This window comes from Solanum stenotomum, chromosome 5, assembly GCF_019186545.1.
Source record: "Solanum stenotomum isolate F172 chromosome 5, ASM1918654v1, whole genome shotgun sequence".
Lineage (NCBI taxonomy): Eukaryota > Viridiplantae > Streptophyta > Magnoliopsida > Solanales > Solanaceae > Solanum > Solanum stenotomum.
Window position 1 is genome coordinate 1,824,144 of NC_064286.1, and position 24,288 is coordinate 1,848,431.

At 36.1% G+C, this 24,288-nt stretch overlaps 3 protein-coding genes across 5 annotated transcripts; 1 reads left to right on the plus strand and 2 right to left on the minus strand.

Moving 5' to 3' along the window:
• Positions 1-201: 201 nt before the first annotated feature.
• On the minus strand, positions 202-9,199 carry LOC125864278 (uncharacterized). Of its 2 annotated transcripts, none has more exons than XM_049544190.1 (11): positions 9,053-9,199; positions 5,586-5,967; positions 5,242-5,366; positions 3,956-4,746; positions 3,529-3,795; positions 2,513-3,423; positions 2,066-2,142; positions 1,861-1,956; positions 1,695-1,768; positions 1,238-1,358; positions 202-450 (listed from the first exon to the last, which is right to left on the minus strand). In XM_049544190.1, the coding sequence occupies exons 3-11, from the start codon at positions 5,341-5,343 to the stop codon at positions 367-369; spliced, it is 2,523 nt and encodes an 840-aa protein (XP_049400147.1). In that variant the 5' UTR covers positions 5,344-5,366; positions 5,586-5,967; positions 9,053-9,199; the 3' UTR covers positions 202-366. The 2 variants fall into 2 exon arrangements, with proteins under 2 accessions (XP_049400147.1, XP_049400146.1); XM_049544189.1 differs by having other exon boundaries at positions 5,875-5,967; positions 9,053-9,193.
• Positions 9,200-10,708: 1,509 nt separating this feature from the next.
• On the plus strand, positions 10,709-18,197 carry LOC125864298 (calcineurin B-like protein 3). Of its 2 annotated transcripts, XR_007446219.1 has the most exons (11): positions 10,727-10,858; positions 12,737-12,821; positions 12,939-13,081; positions 13,773-13,855; positions 14,023-14,082; positions 16,060-16,168; positions 16,250-16,302; positions 16,840-16,920; positions 17,580-17,692; positions 17,800-17,939; positions 17,970-18,197. XR_007446219.1 is itself a non-coding variant. In XM_049544216.1 (10 exons), the coding sequence occupies exons 3-10, from the start codon at positions 12,970-12,972 to the stop codon at positions 17,855-17,857; spliced, it is 669 nt and encodes a 222-aa protein (XP_049400173.1). In that variant the 5' UTR covers positions 10,709-10,858; positions 12,738-12,821; positions 12,939-12,969; the 3' UTR covers positions 17,858-18,197. The 2 variants fall into 2 exon arrangements, 1 of the variants encoding a protein (XP_049400173.1); XM_049544216.1 differs by having other exon boundaries at positions 10,709-10,858; positions 12,738-12,821; positions 17,800-18,197.
• A 1,120-nt stretch (positions 18,198-19,317) lies between these two features.
• Positions 19,318-22,894, minus strand: LOC125864280 (heat shock cognate protein 80-like). The gene is made up of 3 exons (XM_049544192.1): positions 22,702-22,894; positions 21,399-21,540; positions 19,318-21,315 (listed from the first exon to the last, which is right to left on the minus strand). The coding sequence occupies exons 1-3, from the start codon at positions 22,822-22,824 to the stop codon at positions 19,481-19,483; spliced, it is 2,100 nt and encodes a 699-aa protein (XP_049400149.1). The 5' UTR covers positions 22,825-22,894; the 3' UTR covers positions 19,318-19,480.
• Positions 22,895-24,288: the final 1,394 nt, after the last annotated feature.

The window sequence follows — 24,288 nt, forward strand, 5'->3', positions numbered from 1 at the left end:
TTAAGAGAACAACCCAAGCTTGAATTTTCCTTTTGCATTGGTAAACTACCAAACTCAACTTAATAAGGAATTTGGTACTCTGAACACAGTAACTCACGCTTGACTCAAGATCAGCCCAGTAAAATTGACTTCAATAAACCGATAATCACCAAGGGGCAGACACACGATTTCAAAAATTGGGGAACGATAAAGCTCGTCCCTAACAAAACTTTAGAACTCATTAAGAAATCAAATCGAGTTCAAAAACAGCTACTACTGGATCACATCACTACAACCTTACATATATACAAGATAGTAACTGCTAATATTATTAGAACCACTGGTGCTACAATAAGTATGTAAAGTAGGAACTCCTATTGATCTTCGTCAGTTAGTTGGTCTATTCCAGGATGTTTCTGATGTCACAGCATTTCCATAATAGACCTGCTTCGTGGAATCATCCCAATAAGCCTGGAAAAAAGAGCACCATTAAGTAACACAGCAATGGCAGAAAATGTGCCAAGTCTATAGCATGCAGCATCATCCAAATTACAGAAACTTGTGGTCCCTACTCCTGTCAACTGATATCGTTAGTTTATAGCCTGTAGGAGTGGATATTAAAAAGGAGAGTGGAAGTCACAGGGGCACACAATCATCAGCATACAAAGCTTAATGGACAGATTAGTAAAGCACAAGTAGAATATCGAGACCAATAACCTCTAATCTGGAATGTGTTCAGGTGGTGTAACTAAGATACTAACAAGCAAAAGCAAAATCAAAATGTTAGTGTTTCACCAAACTGTGGCGTATCCAGGGAATGGAGAATTGTTGAATGCTTCAGCAATCTACTCTGATTTCTGCACTTACCAAGCTGATGGCTAATTGGAATTTAAGCAACAAACAGAAAAACAAGGAAAATTGATAGACAGACATCCAAACAAAATTTAAGCTGCAAGCACAAGTTAAATTTTCTATTAGTTTTGAGTTTCCAACTTAAAAGGTTGTTTTTGATATCATAAGGAGGTGATTCATAAGTAAAAACCCTCAACAAAGTCCACTGACGTTTTCTTTCATGATTCAATTTTGCTTTCTGACAAACTCATAATCTGAAATTAGGATGATATTCATTTTAATAGCTCACAATCAGTCTCACCTTCTCAGGAGAGCAAGATAATTTGGCTTTTGGATCATGTATCATACACAAACAAAATTTCATCTTCCATGCAAGGAATAGAAAACACCTGTGCCAGAAGGATACCTGCCATCCAGATGGAAGACCTCTTGAAATGACATCCAGATCAGGTTGCTCATTTTCTTCAGATGGTTGCTTTTCAGCCTCCCTCATCTTTTCTACTCTTTTTCGTTTCACACGCTCTCGCCTGCATATCATAAATATAGTCAAGACAAATGTGAGGAACTATAATTTACTATGTGAAATGAATACGACACTGCTTGCACAATTGCATGAGTTAGCCTCGGTTCTTTAAGCGTGCATCCATATGATTCAAGCAATATATACATGCTGAAATAATTCAACAGCAAGGGAAAGAGTTTTTTGTTTCAAAAAAAAAAAAAGAATATCCCAACTTCCCTAAGATCAGTAAAACAAGGGAGAGGAGGAGGATCTAAGACAAGTCCACTATTTCAAGGACAGTTCCTAATAGATATAACATACAGATATTTTATCAGTGAAACAAAATGATCAGAAGTGGTACCAATCGCCGCCAAGTGGCTGGAAATTAGCATTATCTTTGGCCTCCCCACTTGCAATTTGCTGAGCACGCCATTCCTACAATCAAAACAAAGTTCAGCATACAATTAAAAAAAAAGGCTAGATATACCAGAGGCTGTCTAATCAAACTGCATATAGCATTAGCAGACCTCTATTTCTCGTTGTCGTTTCTTCTCCAGCTTCTCAAGAGCACTTTCACGTTCTTCTTCCTCCTCCGCATGCAGCTCCTCTTTGGCAGCTTTCCACTAATGAAATGAATAAGCATTATGAGAATCATTTAAGAGAAACTATCGCAAAATGTTGTAACCACTCTTCAAGGACCTGGGAAGGGAAGCACCAAGTGAAGGCAGTTACCTTGTCAACCAAGCTCGACACTTTCCTATTAGACCTTAATGTGGACACCACACCCACAGTCTGCTTTTTACGCAAAACTGAAGAGAAAAAGAATGCAAAATCAGAATGGACAGCTTCATATCCATTGGAAAAGCTCCTTTAGTAAGCATGACGAAGAGTTTCACATGTTGATGCAGCAGAAAATCCCTCTTTTTTTTTTATGACAAGGGAAACCCACAGCCGCTACCCTTTGGGTGCGCACAGGGTAAAACCCCCGCTCCTATGCAATAGCTCGCAAACCACATAGGAGAGGTAACCCGCACTAGGCAAGCCTTGTGTGACGAGCTCAACCCAGAAGGCAAACCCCTTGCTTTCGCTGGCAAGGGGTTTTGATATTGATGACATACTAAAAATGCAAGAATTGCAACTCACAAACAAGTACAAGCAAATTTAGATTGCCCAACTTACCTTTTGATGGAACTTTTGAGGGAGCAGTTGAAGCAGTAGCAACAGTGCCAGTGGCAACAGATGTAGAAGACACACCAACACCCTCCATTGCTGATGCGGTTTCTGTAGCTAAAGAGGATTGTGTGGCAGGAACATCAAAAGATGTCGTTTCATTCACCAAATTAGCAGCTACATCAGCCTCAGATTTTGCTGATAAATCAGATCGTGACCCCTTGTTGACATCTAAGGATGGAATTGCATCAGGGGCAACATTTTCATGAACTGGTATAGCTGGAAGACCAGAAGACTCTGTACCACTGACAACAGAGACAGGCTGCAGTGCCCCATCCTGATGGCCATAGTATGCACTGGGGTCGACATGGTTGATCGCCACAGGAGCCACACTATATGTAGTTGGGATTTGATAATATAAAGGGTGATGAGTAACAGCTATCTGACCATCGGAAGTTGCATATAAACTACTAGCAACTTCAGGATTAGTTTGCCCATAGTAATCAAATGTTGAACCCGGATAAGCTAAGTTGTAAGGAAAAGATTGAACTGATTCCATATTTGAAGGAACAGCATGTGTGTGATCTAGAGGTTCATCAGGTGGTGGTGGCGGAAAAGGTTCATTATCAGGAGGTGGAGGAGGAATCCAGTCTTCATCAGGTGGAGGAGGAACGGTAAGTGTTTGTTCCAGGATTGAGGACTCCAATTTTGTCTGTTGCACTGACAGACTTGGTCCATCCAGTGGGGCATGATTTGGGGCATGCAGTGCATCACACACAGTTAAGCTTCTTGAAGGTTCTGTATCTTCAACTTCCATATCCACATCCATGTCTACTTCCTCAGCCGGATGAAGCACTGTTTGAGGAGTTAAATCTTCATGTACAGGGACCCCAGTGGCTCCACTTTCCTCACTTGCATCACTGAAAGAATGAGCAAGTTGGTCAGACAAGAAGAAGCAACATTATAAGAAGAGAAAACTTATCATGTTCTTTACTATTAATATAACTAAGTTAAATACAGCATACCCAGTGGCAGGACAGCTTGACCTCTCTCCATTATCACTGTCTCTGTGGGATTCATGACCAGCCTCAACATCATTCTGTTGTACTGATAAGAATAGCCCACAAAGTTGATTTATTTCTGAATCTAACAGTTTTATCTTCCTCTCGGAGTGCACCCAGAAGGGAAGTAATGAAAGCCCATTACAGGCTAAGGACCTTATATCAGCTAGCCTAATCTCAAGTTCCAATGCATATTTTGAAATTCGATCATACTGTACGTAAAATTCAGACCTGTTGAACAGGAAATAAATCAGTAAAATCAAACAAAGGAAAAGAAGGAGAGAGGTGAAAAGATCCTCCTCGAAACTTTTCAGACGTGCAACAAGAAAAACAAAAAGAGTGTTGGGAATAAAGATCCCTGGAGAAGTACAAAAAAACCTCAGTAGCATACCCTTTCATGGTCTCCAGTTGCTCTAGCAAACGTTCACAATGTTTTACCAGGTCAGAGGAAAAGTCTGCCTCAGTTTCATCTTCTGGAACATAATCTGCATCCCTGCATTTTGTAAAATCTTCACCTGACCCGTTCAAATGACCTTCAGGAGCATGATCTGATTGCCCTGAAGAAAGAGATCCACCAGGAGAAGATATTTCATTGCACTGTGAATCAATTTGTTCAGAGCCATTTATTGTGCCACTCTGGTCCTCATCATTGCCTCCTTTTTTATCATGTAAGTCGTCATCCATTGCCTTCCTGTATTCATTGATGTCGCTATAGCTGACGCCAGTCTGTCTAGTGTCTATATCATTTTTTGCAGAGGATTCTAAGTTCTCCAAGGTGGTGCTGCCCATGCATTCAGTTTCAGCAGTAACTTTCTCTTCTAACCTCGGTTCAGCTGCATGACCCAATATCTGAGGCACTTCCCATGAAGTCTCGCCTGTTACTGTGTTCCAATAATAGTACTGGTTACTCTCTTCGTGCAACACCATCTTCCACCCTGCACTTGCATCCCCCAGAGCCTGTGCATCCGAAGTTGTAGGAGCAGCAATCTGATCCAACACACTCAACTGTGCATGTAAATCAACTGAGACAGAAGCATTGTTTTCTTTAGAACTATCTTCTGCAGGTCTATCTGAGAGACTTGGTAGATCAGAGCCATTGTCAATAGCTTTCTCTTCAACTTCCATAACAGTAGAACCAATTTCCCCATTAACATCAGTTTCCTCGTCGCCAGAGTGCTTTCCCTAAGCAAAACGGACACAAAAACAAAACTATTAGATCAACTGCATAAAAGTAACTTCCCCATCCATCTAGGACGGAGAAGCTGAGTAGAAAATGTACAAGTGGAGGCAATGTCAGGCTAACAAAGAATAGTAACCTAGTCCGTAATCCAAAAGAATATAATCATTAGCATAACAAAACAACAAACTTTCAAAGAAAGCATCTCAAAAAAAAGCATAATTTATGTTCCAATAGTATCAGTAGTTGGAACTTTGGAAGGGAAGGCAATCACAAATGTATTAGAAGTGGTAGTTGCAGAACCAGTTGAAGCATCAAACTGAGAAAGTTCGTAAACAAATACAACACAGAACATTTCTTCTAATTTAAGGTTATAATTCACCTTCATATCACTGTCGAATCAGAATGCAAGCAAAAGAATCCACTTTGCCAAAACAATTGGCTCATCAACCTACAAATTATGTGGCCCATGGCAAGTGAATAAATTACCTACAGCTCACCTTGTCTTCATGATCAAGAGAAGAATCCTCTGAAGCAGCACGTTTAAGTCCTTCAACCGACTCCTCATCCACTTCATCGTCACTATATTGCCCAAGCAGCATAAGAGGATTCTCCGGTTCTTGACCTGAGGGCCAAATAGGAAATGTCAGAGAAGTTCGAGCCAAGTGATAAGAACACCCAATAAATATTATAATAAAGCCAGTATACAATTTAGGGCAACAAATATAACAACATTAGATAAAGAAGACTGCTGAATTTAGGATAATTGTAGTTCATGGCCACCTGTAGCACATCATCAACTGTCAGAAAGTCATAAAGCAAATAAAGACAGAAACATACGAACCGAGGAGAGGAAATACTCTTCTTGTAATCGGTACGCCTTTGATGCCGCCAAAAAAGGCATGATAGGTAAGACGTTATTCAATAATTGACTGTGGCTGTGGCAGGGGCTGACGGTAACTGATGACCAATTGAAAGTTCCCAATACCACAGCAGGCAACATTCTGAAAACATAAACTTTTGTGGTACAAACAAGATGTCTTGTACAAAGTAAATCAATAATTTCCACCGACATTATCAGTCACATCATGTCTTCTCTACAAGTCCTTTGGAAGAAAACTGACGGAACCCACCTGAAGACAATGGTGAATTAGGTAGCTCGGCATGAATCTTGGAGTCTTCTTCCCCTCCAACCTCATCTTGGACAGAGGAGCCACCTAAATCTCCTACAAAGTAAACCAAAAAAAAAAATGTCAACATACATAGATAGAAAAAAAATCTTATAAAGAAGCACAAAGTGATTCAGTAGTACAGTAGATGCACATAATTTTCCTTCAAAAGGTTATCCATATCATGTAAGAAGCACAACGAGCAAAAAAAGGAAGTACATCCTCATGAAAGCCCTGCAGACATGCAACTTAACACATGAGACAATTATCATATGGGATAAGCTCAAGTGGATACAAGTATACACACAGGATTACTTTTTCCTTTTTTTTATTTTATTTTGTGAATTTATGGGATTTAACCTCAGTACTCTCTTAGTGTTGGATTTATTAAATATCTTAATACCTTACCATTTTTAAAAAATTCCCATAATGATCTTCGACAAGTAATCAAGTCTATACCAGCTAGGTTCAAATACAAGTAACTAACTAACAGAGAGACAACTGCAATAGCGACTAGAAAAGGCAGAGACTCTCAAGTCTCAATCACAGTCAAAGAAGGCTTAAAAAGTTGCTGGTCAAGCTCATGCAATGCCAACGTCAATGAAAAACTTATACCAGTTTTTAAAAAGGGCTCAGAAAGTGAAAATAAGGAGAAAAAAATATTTCATGATTGTGTTTTATTCAACATTCACAAAATTCATCCATCAACATCTCTGGAAAGGAAAAATGACAGGAAAAGTTTTGCAGATCAGGAAAACAAAACAAGCAGTACAATCAGAAAAAGCTAAAAACTTAAAGCTCATTAGCTAACATCATATTCTTTATTAGAGAAAATAAAATCAATCAACTATGCATCTCTCTAAATGCATGAGGTAAATTGTATGAATTATACAAAACTCATGTTCCCTTCAAAATCCTTATTAGTTAATAATCGATTGGATATACTTAATCTGATGGTAAATTAGATATTCAAATAAATAATATTAAAGCAAATGACTATGCATTCATCAAAATTACTCTAAATTTTTTTGCTAGATATGAATCCACGTAACTATTCTTCATTTGGATTCAAAACTGAAGCCCACCAAGTTTATCATCATCGTCATACTCTAAATGGGAAGCTCCTAAATCCAAAGTTGAAAAACAAAAATGTCCATCAAAAATTGATGAACCATTAATTCTACAATAATTTTGTACAAAAATGTAAATATACATTATAATGAATTTATTAAGTTACTGAACATCTTTTTATGTATACAGTATATATGAACATCGAAATTAAAGTCGGAACATTGCTTCTTGCTATCTTGAAAGATGTATTAATTACTTTATCAAGTTACTGAACATCTTTTCATATAAACAATGTCTATGAACATGAAAAGTCCAAAAAAATATAGAATTATGCGACAACATTAATTCTTGTAATCTTAACGGATACATAAATTATTTATTTATTGTTATTATTGAGGATAAGTCATAAAAAGTTGTTTTAAGCTATATACAATGAGAAAACAAAGGGCTGACAACAACTTAGAATCTCCTTTTTTCGTCCATTCTTAAAATTGCCTTCAATAACGTCTCCTCTCATTAGGGGTGCTTATGGGTCGGGTCAGGTCGGTCAAATGTCATATATTATCACTTTGTAAACATTCTAAATCGATCGATAATGAATTGTCATCATCGAAGCATGAGGCAATGAGAATTCAAAAGGCCCTATTCATATATTATTATATGTGCTTAGTACTTTCTACAAAGTTTAGAGTTCTAACATTATCATCAAGGCTAAGGCCACATGCATCTACTTTGTTGTCAATCCATCTGGATTATAAAATTTAGAGGTATTAACGTAATTTTAGTTAATGGATATACGTCTTTTTTTGTTACCGTGATCAAACTTCAATCTCATTTAATGTTTAATGTATTAATTACTTTTATTATTAGCTTATTTGCATTTTGGATATTATGGGATTAAAAACTTGAAGTTTCAGCTATAGTAAATACATGTAAATTGTGAGGGTTTGACTGAGTAAAGAGGAATATTTAATTATAGAGTACAGGCGGGATTTTATGGTAATCTTATTACTGTTTATTCTAATTTGAATATGTTCCAAAATTTGAACAACCTATCCTACGTTTGGATGCTTGGGGATAAGATAAATATACATTTATTGTGCTTTGTTTGTACGTTCTGCGAAAATGTATATATTTCTTCTACATGTCTTGCTAATTTCTTTTAAGGCATTTACATGCATTTATTAATTTTAAAGCATGAAGACATTGACATATTACCCTTCGGGGTGGCTAGTGGTTTGGGCTTGGGACTTCCATGTTGGAGGTCTCAAGTTCGAAACCCCTTGCCAGCAAAAGCAAGGGGTTTGCCTTCTGGGTCGAGCTCATCGCACCGGGGTTGCCTAGTGCGGGTTACCTCTTCTATGTGGTTTGCGAGCTATTGCATAGGAGCGGAGGTTTTACCCTGTGCGCACCTAAAGGGTAGCGGCTGCGGGTTTCCCTTGTCATAAAATTAAAAAAAAAAGACATTGACATATTCATACCATTAGAGGCAATATTATCTTAATTAGCATCAAATATTTCTTGCTTGATGGAAAATGCACCGTCCCGCTAGTATGAATTTAATCTAATGATTGTAAATGGTAAAATTAGTATTGCTAATTTCACCCCTTCGGAACACACGGATTTACCGAAAACAACCTCTTTACCTCCCAAGAGGGAGCAAGGTATTAATTCCAACTTTTAAATATATAGAAGTTCTATATAATGACAAGGAACAAAAGTGCAAGCCATGTTCCCAAAGACTAGTTTTTTCAGTAAGTGCATAGCTCAAAAAGTTTATTACCAAAATAAACTTGGTGAGCCACCGCTACATCAATCACACATCAATCTAAATGTATAAGCTAAACTATATGAACTACACAAAAACTTCTCTATTATACATCCATCAAAACCACTCTTATTTTACTCTAGCTATCAATCTACATAACATTCTTCACCCGGATTCGAAACCTACTATACTTTGCATAGCTCACCATGTTTATTAGCTAAAAAATAACCAATTCAGAACGAATATTCAGTAATTTGCATCTGAAACAATATGTACCTGAAAAGAGAGAGAAAAGTGAATTACCAGAGGGTTCCGCGAAGAGATCGAGCTTAACTCTCCGACCGGCGGCACCTTTTGCTGCAAGTTTACGCTCTTTTCTCCTCCCCATTGATTGATATTCACAATTTTAAGATTCGATTATTCAGAATTTTCACTTTTCAAATCCAAAAAATAAACCCTATATGCGCTCAATATATATTCTCAATAGACGAAGAAGAGAATGTATATGGGTATTTTTAACTAGATTTGAATAGGCCCATTAGTGATTATGGGCCAAAAGCCCAAATTTTCCTAGTGGGCTGGACTGTGGACCTAGTGGATTAGAGCAACAAAAATATAAGCCCATAAAGTTTGGGGGAGGGAGGGGGGGGGGGGGTTAAGTGCACCAATAGTCTATCTTTTATACTTCTATTTAAACTATAGTCGAAATTCATAGTTATTTTGTAATCGTGATTTGATAATATGTCAACTTGAATACTATTAGTAGATAAAATGATTTCTCCCTTCTTTTGAATTCCAAATAATTCGATTAGAGGTTAGTACATTGAGATTTAAGATAATTCTTCATTTTGCTCTTCATTACTAATTTTATAGCTTTCATGGTAGCTTCAACAAGCAGTTCAAGTCTGGACAACGATATCATATCACCATCGTAGATGAGCGGGTGGTTGAGTGTTATCGTAAGCTGATTTCGGCTTTGAATATTCCATCTTTTGTTAGAGAAATCTATAGTATTTGTCCGTTGGTGTTTTCGGAGTTTGCTAAGCTAATCACTTTTAAAATTAACTTAAACTTACAAATTTAAATTTTTAAAGAACTTTTGACGTGTGAGTTTGACGTATTGTTGGTTAAAGTTAATCTTAGACATATATAAAGTTATATTACTAATGTTAAGCGTGTATCCCTTTGGTCATTATAAAGAGGTATCAAAGAAAAATAAAAAAAATGAAATTTTCTCTTTTTATGAAGCTTTATGATGTCTAGTAGAATTTAAAAAAAGTAATGAAGATAGTATAATTAGGTAAATAAATTTTCAAAATCACATCGTAATACACTTTGTAATTGTGTGCACGTTGGAGTGTCAATTTGTATGTGTATAGTTTTTGTTTATTCATAGTAATAAGCTCATTTAATTTCAATCTCAAAATTATTTATTCCTTATATTATACACCAGGATGAGTGAAGGAAACGAAAGGCATTATTATAAGAATAAAAGTTTTAAAAAATAAACTCATATGATAAAATTACAATTTATAGATAAATTTCAGTTAACGTCACTATATAATTAAAGCAATAATATTGAAAGTATACGATAGCTTAAGTGTTCATATGTGCCACAAAAACCAAGAATTATCAAAATGAAAGCAAACAAATTAGGGAAAAGGCCAAAGGGTGAGGAACTACAGCATATGTGATTGATTTAAATTGTGGCGGAATAATTGCGATCCTTTCACTCAAAATAAAAAATCTCGATTTTAATATACTAAATATCAAATAATCATATTGAGAGCGTTATTTCTAGAATGGATCCTGTGACATATAAATTAAATTTAATCGGACTTCAAACCGAATACGAGACACTGATTTAGGAAAATACATAAATAAATAGAACATGTCAATCTGATAAGTACTAGTTAGACAACTGGCAAACATGAGTCTTTATCATCTTTTGGCCACCAAAAAAGATCATTTATGCAAATTATTACTTCTCACTCTGATATTGACAAAAAATCACAAAGCAACCATAAAGTTTACAGTAGAAAGATAAAGAGGAACCCCCTTTGCCTTGCATCTCAGTTTTCATCAATTTTTTCTGTCTAAATTCAAAAGGTTAATTTTTTCTTATTATTATTTTACTTTACCTGTTAAGAAATTCCATGTTTATATTTTGATTCCTTTTGTTATCTGCAATTACTAAATTCATTTGTAATAATTAGTGATTTTGACCATCTGTTGAATTCTTGATTTAATCTGTCTAATGATATACAAGTATAAAGATTGTGTTTTTGAATGTCCCCTTTTTCTGATTTTGCCAGTTTTGCTAAGTTTTCCAAGATATATTATTGTGTCAGTTTACTGAGAACCAATTGACTTGAAGATTGGCTGATAAAAAAGAAGTATAAAGATTGTGTCTTTGAATGTGCCCTTCTCTTGATTTTTCACCGTTTAAATAAGCTCTCGAAAATATTTTCCAGTATCAGTTTACTCGGAGTTCTTTGATATGCGTTACTTGAGCCGGGGGTTTTCAGGAATAGAATCTCTATCTTTGTGAGGTAGGGGTGAGGTCAATGCACACTCTACCTTCCCCAGATCCCACATGTGGGATTACACTGGGTATGTTGTTGTTTACTGGGAACCAAATCGACCTGAAATACGAGTATTAAGATTGTCTGATAATTGAAGAAATAAGTATAAAGACTGTGTCTTTAAATGTGCCCTTTTTCTGATTTTCCCATTTTAGCTAAGCTCTCCAAGTTATATTCCTTTATCAGTTTACTGGGAACCAAATTGACCTGAAATACAAGTATAAAGATTGTGTCTTTAATGTGCCCTTTTCTGATTTTTCTCCTTTTGCTAAGCTCTCCAAAACATTTTCCAGTATTGGTTTACTCGGAAACAAATTGACTTGAAATACAAGTATAAAGATAGTGTCTTTAAATATGCCTTTTTCTGATTTTTATCGTTTATCTAAGGACTAAGATCTCCAAGATATTTTCCAGTATCGGTTTACTCAGAACCAAATTGACCTGAAATATAAGGATAAAGATTGTCTGATAGAAAAAGAGAATAAAGATTGTGTTTTTAAATGCGCCTTTTTTTTTCTGATTTTCACCGTTTAGCTGAGCTCTGCAAGATATTCTCCAGTATTGGTTTACTCGGAACCAAATTGACCTGAATAGAGTGGAATGCATACAGATGATTCAAATAGCTGATTCCAAATAATTTGGGAATGAAACATAATCAACTGATCAATGTATTGCTTGGATTTTGTTTGTCACCGTTTGCCAATTTTGTTGTAAATTAATTCTACCAATAATGGTTTTCTAGTAGGTGTTTTCTGTTGATTGGGCATTGTTCGACTTAAAACTCACTTAAGCTACATAGATCTTGAACATCATTTTTTTTCATTACCAGTGAAACCTGCAGTGAGTGAAGAGAAATTTTGCAATCACATCAATCAAGTTTAACTTTGTTAACTATCACCAACTATTTAATGAATAATGTGTAAGCTATAATATGTTCGCCCCTTATTTATTTTGTAACTAATCAACAAGTAGGCATAAGCTATGGGGCACTCAAATCATTTTATATTCTTTCTATTTGGGGCTGGGTATTTACTTGGAGGTGTTAGCTTGCTATAATCTATAAGCAATAGATACTTAAAGAAGGAAACATACACCAATTTAACATCCTTTTAGTTATCATTTTGAGGACTTCGAAGAGAAGCTATCATTGTGCTATTTTTTAGGCTGAGCGACAAGAGCAAATGTGTCTATTGCAAATGAAACTCCAATTTTTTTTGTGATGATGTAGCAGAATTTCAAATTGCACAAGAAGAGGATAGAATCATAGAGATATTTTATATAACTTTTTGTTGAAATGTTTTGCGTTGACAGACAGAATTAGAGGGTATTTTCTCTTGATTTGTTTATTATTGAGGGGAGGGATGATTTTTAAGTGTGTATTGACGTTGGTTCCTCCTTTTTAGGTGTATAGCTCCAAAGTTGGTAACTATCAAAAAACATTGGCGTTTTACATTCACATTGGCAAAATAGCAAAGAATGGTCGCGAGGTTTGTTCAATTTTTATGTTTGGCTTCTTTGAATAACTTCTTTTTTCTTCCTTATGCATAAAAGACCAAGTTGGCCTCTTCACTCCCTCGTACGAACCTGTTTTTTCGGTTGAACAGCTATGGAGAGCTTTGAAGTAGGGGAGACACCATGTCGTATTGCTTTGAGGGGATCAAGCATTTAGGTGCTTCCCTGTCGAAGTGTTGTGAAAGGCAATCAACGGGACTTGAGGATCCTGAGATTCTTGCACGAGAAACAGTTTGTATGCTATCTATCTGGCCACATCTATCCATATATTTATTCGCTATTTGTACAACATTGAATGAAATCATGGAGGATGAAACAAAAGAGATTTTATTTACCTCTAGGTTTGTCTTATATAAAGATTGCCTCATCAGGAAAATATGATTTTCATTTTGAAGATCGTTACAATTTTAACTTTCTCTATTTCACAATTCGTTATGTTTTGTTCTCTTTCAATGTTTGGCAATGCCAATGTTGTCGAAGGTGAGAAAAGGAACATAGAAAAGTAGCTAGTGCAAATTGTAAATAAAGTGTGCGCTTCAATGAAGAAAGGATTGAAAGAATGTCAATTAAATGAAATATATAAAACCCATGTGAATCAAATATTTGAAAAGTTATAGTTTTCAGTTTAGAATTCAGATGAGTGACCAATCTTTCGTATTACAGTTCTAAAATATTTCTTGTTTGAACCTGCTTCTTCAAAACTGTATTTAGGTGTTGAAGCACTCACCTTAACGCTTTGGTGTGTCAGTGAGATTGAGTGTGCCTCAATAGGCCTGCAATGACACTGATCATTGGTCAATCGTTAAAGATTTGGAGCATAGATTCTTTGAAATGTGTGTTTTAATCATATGTTTACGAGTTTTATGATGCTTGCATAAATGTTGTGATTGGAGTTTGGACATGTATAATTTTTCTTCTTGTTGCAGTTAGCGTAAGTGAGATCGAAGCTCTTTATGAGCTTTTTGAGAAGATTAGCAGCGCAGTGATTGATGATGGGCTGATCAACAAGGTTTGGTCTCACATTTTCATAAGATTACAACCTTTGGAAGTTGGTGTAGCTACGTTTGGATATGGGGTGTTAATAGTAGAACTCTTTAGTTACTTTTCTAGCATAGATATTTAATATATCTTATACTGAGCGTTGCTTTTGAATTTGAACTTTTGATTATATTATAGGAAGAGTTTCAATTGGCATTGTTCAAGACGAGCAAAAAAGAGAGCTTGTTTGCTGACAGAGTGAGTTCTCCATATATACAATAGCCTTTTCATATTATCTACGTTTAGTAGAATTGGATACAGTAAATATGATGTTTCCTATAGATGAAATCAGTTATCGTACTGTTGTTATTGCTACTCAGTTGAAGCCGCAGTAGTAAATTTTTGATACACGTTTATAGGGTTGAGTGTGGACCACATGATACCACAAATTTTTATTGTCTTCGTTTCTTCCTACTCTTAACACATTTTACTNTTCCTATTTCTATTTCTATTACTATTCCTTTTCCTTTTCTAATAGAATTGTATATACCTATTTTTATTCTAATAGGATTGTATAAACCTATTCCTATTCTAATGGGATTATATAAACCTATTCCTATTCTAACACTTCCCCTCAAGCTAGTGCATACAATTCATGTACCTAGCTTGTTACAAATGTAATTAACACGCGGACCGATGAGAGGCTTGGTGAGATATCTCAAGTTGATCACTCGACTTCACAAAATTGACAATCAATCTCAATGTGCTTGGTCTTCTCATGAAATACTTAATTTGATGCATAATGCTGATAAAATACAGAGTGATAAAATTACAGTGTTGGAACTTCCCAAACCAAGCTTGCAAAGACTGTTTCAGACCATAGAGTGACTTACGTAATCAACATACAAGGCTACTAAACTCCCCCTGAGCAACAAAATTAGGTGGTTGCTCCATATATACTTCTTCACAATGCAACGGTCGTTGCAAGTGCTCAAAATCTAGTATAAAGTATATGGATCATGTTGGAATCAATAGACGAGTCGATATTAAACAAGTCACCGAAAAACTAGCCAAAACATGCTCATATGTCGGAGTATTAGATTTGATGGCTAAAAGTGGTCACAATCTAAGAAATAAAATTATATGGGTAGGGTCGGAATGATGTCATGACCCAACTAGAAAATATAAATTATATAGGATAGTTCGAATTGATGGAACGACCCCATTGAAAAAGAGAAATAATATGGGTAGGGTCGGAATGATGGCACGACCCAGCTGAAAAAGTAAAATTTATACGGGTAGGGTTGGAATAATGGCACAACCCTACGCAAATCAGATTTGAGGAGTCACCGGAAAGACGAATGAAACTATGCAAATCAAATCTGAGGAGTCATTGAAAAGACACATGATGCTATGCAACTCAGATATGAGAAAATAGTTCGAAAAAATCCACGGTACTACACAAATTAAATATGAAAAGTAGTCCTAAAAGATGCACGGTGCTACACAAATAAGATATGCAAAAAAAGGTAGTCACCAGAAGGATGGCATAGTGCTACACAAATTAAATATGAAAAAGTAGTCACTGGCACGGTGCTACACAAATTAAATATGAAAAAGTAGTCACCGGAATGATAACACGGTGCTACACAAATTAGATATAAGAAAGTAGTCACCGGAATGATGGCACGGTGCTACACAAATTAGATATGAGAAAATAGTCATCGGAAAGATACACGGTGACTGCTAACATAATCGTTGGCTAGACGGGCAGCATATATGGGTGCCACCCGTCGGCAGCGGAAGCTCTTTGATTTTCTATCAAGATCATAGAGGCTCTGATACCATGTGAGAAATATAGGAAAAAATATTATTGAATTGTTGTTGTTTACATTATTACATTGAGACCCTATTTATAGACCCTAGAATACAATCCTTTACCAAGTAGGATACTATTTAGTATTCCTATTTCTATTTCTATTACTATTCCTTTTCCTTTTCTAATAGAATTGTATATACCTATTTTTATTCTAATAGGATTGTATAAACCTATTCCTATTCTAATGGGATTATATAAACCTATTCCTATTCTAACAGTACTGTTGTTATTGCTACTCAGTTGAAGCCACAGTAGTAAATTTTTGATACACGTTTATAGGGTTGAGTGTGGACCACATGATACAACAAATTTTTATTGTCTTCGTTTCTTCCTACTCTTAACACATTTTACTGTAGGTGTTTGACTTGTTTGACACAAAGCACAATGGACTCTTGGGATTTGAGGAGTTTGCCCGTGCACTCTCTGTTTTCCATCCAAATGCCCCTATCGATGATAAGATTGAGTGTATGTTACTTGCGTACATGAATAATGATGATTACCTTCGATTTGTGTGTATCAACTTCTAATGATATATTCCTATTATAGTTTCTTTTCAGCTATATGATCTCAAGCACCAAGGCTTCATCGAGAGGCAAGAGGTAAACCTTTCATATAATGAAGTGGTTAATTATACATGTAAACGCAAGTCTATTTTAATGTATTTGGCTTACTTTTTCTATGTTCTATTTTTAGGCAAAAAAGTTATTGGGTAGCAGTGTGTTGTATTCTTGTCCGTTCATATTAGTAGTCGTATTATTGCCCTTGTAGTTTTGTGTCCTTCGATTTTTGTTACTACATGTTGCGTATTGTTTTGTTGTAGTTTCTGTTCTGTTACTATCTGATTTTTTGTTATTAGTTATTGTTTTTTGTACTTCTGTTACTTCTTTGCTGGGCTGCCTTGGACTGTTTTTATTTGAGTTGAGGGTCTATCGGAAAAAACACCTCTACCTCTGAGGTAGGGGTAAGGTCTACGTACACTCTACCCTTCTCAAACCCCACTTTGTGGAATTACACTAGGTTTGTTATTGTTGTTGTATTTGTGGGAAATGCTTACATTTCTTTGCAATTTTTGTTGCCCACTGTACGCTTTTCCTGAAGTGTGTAGCATAAAAAAAGATATGGCATCTATAATACAGGTGAAGCAAATGGTGGTTGCTACACTTGCCGAGACTGGTATGAACCTTTCAGATGAAATTATTGAGAGTATAATCGACAAGGTATTGACTAACCTACCACTAAATACTATTCTTGCTCTATTTTTCATTTGAAGGAGTGGTTTTCCTATTCGTATCTACTTAATAAGAGACATTTGCGCTACTACTTTCCCTTTATTATTTAGCTTGTTGTTCATCTCATTGAGGTTTAGGCCCTTTCGGATTCTATCTTCCTCAAGGGTGGTGTCTCAGTTGCTTAGAACTATAGGAAAACGTAGCAACTTCAATCCCTAGTGGTCATCGTAACATGATATCATATCGATCTGGTGGTGATACTTAAATTTGTCACTCTTAGAACCACAACAATTCTTAGAGACAATTTTGTGATTTGAAGTGTGAACATATCTGGGAATTAAGGATGGAATCATCTGTGCTTTGTTGCTTCCATAAACTAAATACCAACTGTGTTTGGTGTCTTCGGGAGGGTCTGTAAGAAAGCAATTGAGAATCTGTTTCAACTTCTAAGTTTGGATTCTCTTCTTCAAGTCTCCCCTGCATTGTGCCACAAAATGGTGTAGCATCTACTATCTAACGAATTAGCTATATTGGGAATTTGCTAATTTATTGGCCACTGTTGAGTCTGTTTTTCCCGGTGGGGTTGGATGGTAGCATTGCAGGATTTAGCTTTTTACTGCTTAACCGATATCTGCCTTTTTGGGCAGACTTTTGAAGAAGCTGATACCAAACATGATGGAAAGATTGATAAGGAAGAGTGGAGAAATTTGGTCATGCGACATCCTTCACTTCTGAAGAATATGACCCTTCAGTATCTCAAGTAAGTGGCACGCTGTATAGTGACATCACTTCGTTTAAGATCATGTTATGTAGATTGTGATGCTGTCGGCAACATATTCATGGCATAGATTCTCTTCACTTAAACAGGGACATTACAACTACATTCCCAAGTTTTGTCTTTCACTCAAGAGTTCCGGATACTTGATATGGAATTGCTAAGCAGACTGCCCACAGAAGTAGTCTTTCAAGAGTTCCCGGATACCTAATATGGAATTGCTAAGCAGAATTGCCCAGAGAAGTAGTCTTTCACTCTAGAGTCTACCTGATATGAGAGTTGCAAGTTCAACAAAGAATTTGTAGTAGTAGTATTTTGCTCATCTATTTTATGTTTCGACGTTTTCATGATTTGTTATTCTTTATTAGAGCAGTGTGGCTGTGTATTCTTGTTACCTCTGAAAAAATGCTAAGTTTCCTTGTTGATGCTGCTCATTATTTGGTGTCCTTCTGACTAATTTTTTGATATGGGATTTCTATCTGTTGGATTATGTTAGTTTATTCCTTTAATTTCCTTTCTGGTAATGAAAATGTTTCATAAACACTCTGAAAATGAATGTAACATACTATGAAGTATATTACATCATGGTCTTCTCCCCTAAAAAATTTCCCCTTTGCTTAGATAATCAAACCATCAATAATAGTAACGCATATGTGAAACAGTAAGCAAAGTGAATTTTATTGTATAGTCTTTGGCAAAATTGTTATCGGGAAAGAAAGAACTTGAGTGCGTGTGTACAGTTGTGAGTGTAGTATAATATCTACTAGTGAGGCAAAAGAGATGAATTTATATTCTAATCCTAAGTAACATCTTCCGTGTTGCACTCCCCTCATAATGACTAGTAGACTTTGGTTCGTAGAGTAGAGGCCTCCTGAAGACTACTTAAATGTCGTTTCCTAGATTAACTTGGAAGGGTAGAGAATACACATACATTTTCCCTACCTCGAGGAGGTAGGAGGTTTACTATGCTTCATCTAACATAATACTCCCTCCGTCCCTTTTTAGTTGTCCACTTTAGAAATGGCACACAGATTAAGGCAACAATGATTAGCACAGTGAAGTTACAATTTTACCCTTATGACAACTTTTCACTTCAAAATTACAACCACTTATTTGAATTCAAGTGAAATAAATTGGAGGGAAACAACATACACTTTTACAATTTTCAAGAAGTGTAAATAAGGGTATAATAGGAAAAAATTTATTGTCCTTTCTTGATTTGTCAAAATGGACAACTAAATAGGGACAACTAAAAAAGGAAATATGGACAAGTAAATAGGGACGGAGGGAGTATATACTTGCCCCTTTGTCCTTTGTTGCTAACATAATATATATTTAAGGAATGTAGTCAAGAATGAAAGAAGTAAAGAACTGTACTGAAGGGGATATATCTTTTGCTAGCACACATCATTTACATCCGCCCCGAAGGAAGTGCAGCTCCAATTTCTAGGATATGAAACAAAAATGGTTAGTCATACTAATATGCACGGGCATCCGCCATCTAGTTGTATTTATATGGACTGAATTGCCTTCAAGCGACCTTCTCACAGTCTAAAAAACAAGCAGCAATGAAGAAATTTTAATAAAAGCAACATGAAGTACTCGTTATCTTCAGTTCATAACCAAACTGTCTCATACTGATGATAGGCAAAAGAAGTTCATTCTCAAAGAAAAAAAAGAAAAAAAAAAAAAAAGAGGAAAGACGGAACTTCAATAGCCACCAAACCAAGATAATCTATAGAAAAATATTAAATGTACTGATAGACTAAAAACTTAATCGACTTCTTCCATTTTGCTGCCCTCGGCATCTGCTTCAGGATCCTCAAGTGCTGGCATATCGACATCAACATCACCAGCATCCTCGTCAATGCTGAGCCCAAGTTTCAGCATTCTGTGAATTCTATTGCCGAAGGTGTTGGGATCATCGAGGCTGAAACCTGAGGTGAGAAGAGCAGTCTCAAACAGCAACATTACTAAATCCTTGACGGACTTGTCATTCTTGTCTGCATCAGCCCTCTTCCTGAGCTCATCCATGATGGCATTTTCTGGGTTTATTTCCATGGTCTTCTTGCTAGACATGTATCCAGCCATGCTAGAATCCCTGAGTGCTTGCGCTTTCATGATTCTCTCCATGTTGGCAGTCCAGCCATACTCACCAGTAACCAAACAGCAGGGAGAGTCCACAACACGGTCTGAAACGACGACCTTTTCAACCTTGTCACCAAGCACATCCTTGATCACCTTGCAAAGGCCCTCAAACTTCTCCTTCAATTCTTCTTTCTTTTTCATCTCATCCTCACTTTCATCGAGTTTGAGACCTTCCTTGGTAGCAGAAACAAGCTTTTTACCCTCAAATTCCTTCAGCTGACCGATACAGTACTCATCAATAGCATCAACCATGTAAAGAACCTCATAGCCCTTCTTCTTCAGCTTCTCAAGGAAGGGTGAGTTCTCAACAGCCTTCTTGCTCTCACCAGTAATGTAGAATATATCATTCTGGCCTTCCTTCATCCTAGTCACATAGTCCTTCAAGCTGGTCATTTCATCACCACTCTTCGTGGAATGGTACCTCAGCAACTCAGCAATCTTGGTCCTGTTCTGAGAATCTTCATGGATACCAAGCTTGAGATTCTTTGAGAAAGCCTCGTAAAACTTGTCATAGTCTTCCTTGTTCTCGGCAATTTCAAAGAATAGCTCAATGCACTTCTTAACCAAGTTCTTGCGAATAACCTTCAAGATCTTGTTCTGCTGTAATGTCTCTCTAGAGATGTTAAGAGGAAGGTCCTCAGAATCCACAATACCCTTCACAAAACTCAGAAATTCAGGAATTAACTCTTCACAGTTATCCATGATGAACACACGACGAACATACAACTTGATGTTGTTTTGTTTCTTTTTTGTGTCAAAAAGGTCAAAAGGAGCCCTTTTTGGAACAAAAAGAACAGCTTTAAACTCCAACTGGCCCTCAACAGAGAAGTGCTTCACAGCCAAATGTTCCTCCCAGTCATTGGTCAGACTCTTGTAGAATGCAGCATATTCGTCCTTTGAGATCTCCTCTGGCTTCCTCATCCAAATAGGCTTCTGTTTGTTCACCAATGACCACTCATTAGTTACTTCCTTAATTTTTTTCTTTTTCTTCTCATCCTTCTCTTTTTCCTCATCAACCTCCTCTACCTTTCCTTCCTCATCTTTCTTCTCCTCTTCATCCTCATCATCAGAGATCTCCTTTTCAATGGTCTTCTCAACCCAAAGAGAGATTGGGTAACTGATGAACTCTGAGTGCTTCTTAATCAGATCCTTGAGCCTGCGCTCTTCGAGATATTCAAGCTGATCCTCCTTGAGATACAGGATCATTTTTGTACCCCTACCAAGGCTCTCACCAGAAGTGTCCCTGGTGACAGTGAATGAACCACCAGCTTGAGACTCCCACACATACTGTTCATCATCATTGTGCTTGGTAGTCACAATAACCTTCTCAGCCACCAAGTAAGCTGAATAGAAACCAACACCAAATTGCCCAATCATGCTAACATCTGCACCGGCTGCTATAGCTTCCATGAATTCCTTGGTCCCTGACCTTGCAATTGTACCAAGGTTGTTCACAAGATCTGCAATAATACAAATGATATGAGTATTATTGCAATGCAATGCAAATTCAGCACCAAATAATTCTACAAATGATTCAACTTACCAGCCTTTGTCATCCCAATACCACTGTCAATGATGGTCAAGGTATTGTTGGTCTTGTCAGGAATAATGTGGATAAAAAGCTCAGGTTGAGCATCTAGCTTGCTCTTGTCTGTCAAGCTCTCAAAGCGAATCTTGTCCAAAGCCTTCAATATATAACCAAAGCATAATCAGGCATCTCCAATATTTGAAACACTACGCGCGCGTGATTAGCCCATATCATACAACAACATATTACAGACAAAGTCTTCAACAAATATAATACTGATTTGTAAGACACTCCAACACACCCACAATATTGGTTCACATAGGGAACACACAGAAAGTTAAAGCTATACTAATGTATATCAATGAACAGAATCCTCTTCAGCTCGGTCAATCAGGTACAAGCAAATGACAACTACTAGGATTTAAAACATTCCATGGAAACGGAAACATCTAGTAGGCATTTGGACATGAATTGGTTGATACTTGAAAAAAAAATTGAATTCAAGTTTAAACAAGATATTTGGAAGTTTAGTTGTGTTGGAACATGACAGTCGGAATTTTTGAGTAAAACTTGGAAGGGTTAAAATAATGGGCCAATTGAAAAAACAAACACCTTCCGAAATAACAGGTCAAGCAAAATTATAAACAGAGAGGGATATCATGATAATATCTCTGCCTATGAAAAATGCCATCTTCAGAAACAACAGAAAACACAATTGTATGGATTTGCAACCAATTCATGCTATGAACGAGACTGGCTTTGTGATATTATCTCAAACAAAACAAAAATAACTTAATTCGTCGAAAACAACCTTAAGCAGCAGACAATATAGTTTACTGAGTGGAACAATGACTCAACAACCCAAGTAATAGCTAATAGCCCCTAACTAACATCAATTGAGCCCGATGCTATTGTTTCTTCAAACAACTAACAGTAATCCCCGGTCAAATAACATTAAAATCTCAACCAATCATGTATCTAACATAAATAAAATCAACTATAAAGAGCATCCACGATCAAACATCATCACATCACAAATAATCAACATATGAGCAAAACCAACTATAGACAATGTCCCCAGTCAAACTACTATCGTTAATTCACAAACTATCACAATCTATTATATAAGCAAAATCAATTATAGAAAGCTTCTGCGACCAAACAAACAACATCAAATCACAGACAATCATGCATCTGTTATAAACCAACTACCACTAAAACATCTTCCGCGCACAATTCTCCAGGCAATGAAAAGCATCACACCCGCAAATGCAAAATTTCAAATAAAAAAGAGAGATAGAGGGAGATATCAACTCACATCGGAAGAATTGCTAATGAGTTCCCGAAGAAAGATCTCCTTGTTACTGTAGAACGTATTGATGATTAAACTCAAAAGCTGGTTAATCTCAGCCTGAAAAGCAAACGTCTCCGTATCCGCCATTACAGATCTGCGATGCTGCTGCTAAACTTCAACGACGATAGAAGAAATCGAGCAAATAGGGTTAGCAAAAAGTGAAGAATATGAAGATCTTGTTGAAGGAGTTAAGGTGTTTATATTGGGTTTGTTTGGGGTTTCTAGAATGTTCTTATTTTGATTAGTTTCAAATAGTTTAGGAGTTTTAAAAATTAAAATTCAAGTGGGCGGGCTGTTATTGCGTCACCATGCTGATGCTGCTCTTTCGTTTTATTTGTGGTTTTGGACGGTGCAATTTAATCAAATTTATTAAATTATGGGTCGGAACAGAGAAAATGTACAAATGTATAATTGTGACTAGGTATAAACTATTTAAGTAAAGGTACAAGTAGTTGAACAAAGAAGTATTTGGTGGGATGATTAAATAGGGCATGTCGTAATTTTAATTTATCGAGAACATGATCATAGATAGGAGATTGTGGATTAAACAAATTTAGGAAGAGTGTGAGTAAGTAGCAGTATGTTCTCTTGTGTCTATACTAGTAGTCATAGTATTGTTTTTATAGTTTTTTATCCTCTAATTTTATCTTATCGTTGGTTGTTTATGGTATTATTTTGTTGTAAGGATCGTTTTGTTTGTTACTAATTGTCGTTTCTTGTACTTTCGTTATTTTTTTATGAATTGTTTTTCTTCGAGCTAATGGTCTATAAGAAACCATCTATCTATCTTTGAGGTTGATGTAAGATGTGTATACGCCGACCTTAGTTGTGGGATCATAAAGTTACATCATTGATCTTAAGAGCACATGTGACACTTGACAATTTATACGATCTTGCACGACTTACTCATGATATTGCTTGAATAATTTGCATTTCACAAATAAATTGTCCCTCTACCTAAGGACTAATATGCAAATAATTGTTATTTTTCAAATTCTTGAAGTTGAAATTCAGATTTTTATGGTAAAATGTGATTTTTTTTTTTTATGATCAAATGTCTCCTTGATCTCATTCAGATGCAAGCCTTCTAAATGGATAACTTTGTGCTAAGTAACGTATAAGTGTCACGATGAGTCACTGAATATGTTATTGTTGTTGCATATTTAATTGAAAGAGGAGTTTTAAAATATATACAAGTTTTTCATTTCAATTTGTTTGTCTTATCAGATTAATGAACATATTGATGCACTTTTTTGAAAAAATTCTCTCTTGGTATTTGATACCTGCATTAGAGCCCAACTAAATTCAAATTCGCATTGAAATATCCCACGGGGATAAAATGCTCCTTAACATATGTGATTTTGTGCCCAAGGATACTCAAACTCGAGACCTCTAATTAAGGATGAAAGACCATTTACCACAATCCTTGTTGGTCATTCTACCTATTTTTAATTTAAATTTATCAAAAGTAATTTTTTATCTTCATCGAACATTGAATAAACTATGATGGTTTGATTTATGAAAATTGAGAAAAAAATTTAAACGAGAATT

Bases quoted from the DNA above. Each gene is read 5' to 3' on its own strand.
- LOC125864278 (XM_049544189.1), bottom strand. From the start codon at position 9,137: ATGGGGAGGAGAAAAGAGCGTAAACTTGCAGCAAAAGGTGCCGCCGGT. The intron at 2,143-2,512 runs GTAAGTTGGGCA...TTTTCTCTTCAG, and splicing joins CTCAAAAGTTCCATCAAAAG to TTTTGCGTAAAAAGCAGACT. The intron at 451-1,237 runs GTATCCTTCTGG...TCTTTTTTCCAG, and splicing joins GTCTTCCATCTGGATGGCAG to GCTTATTGGGATGATTCCAC.
- LOC125864298 (XM_049544216.1), top strand. From the start codon at position 12,970: ATGTCGTATTGCTTTGAGGGGATCAAGCATTTAGGTGCTTCCCTGTCG. The intron at 13,082-13,772 runs GTATGCTATCTA...TTCTTGTTGCAG, and splicing joins TCTTGCACGAGAAACAGTTT to TTAGCGTAAGTGAGATCGAA. The intron at 16,921-17,579 runs GTATTGACTAAC...CTTTTTGGGCAG, and splicing joins TTGAGAGTATAATCGACAAG to ACTTTTGAAGAAGCTGATAC.
- LOC125864280 (XM_049544192.1), bottom strand. From the start codon at position 22,824: ATGGCGGATACGGAGACGTTTGCTTTTCAGGCTGAGATTAACCAGCTT. The intron at 21,541-22,701 runs GTGAGTTGATAT...TATATATTGAAG, and splicing joins TCATTAGCAATTCTTCCGAT to GCTTTGGACAAGATTCGCTT. The intron at 21,316-21,398 runs GTAAGTTGAATC...GTATTATTGCAG, and splicing joins TATTGGGATGACAAAGGCTG to ATCTTGTGAACAACCTTGGT.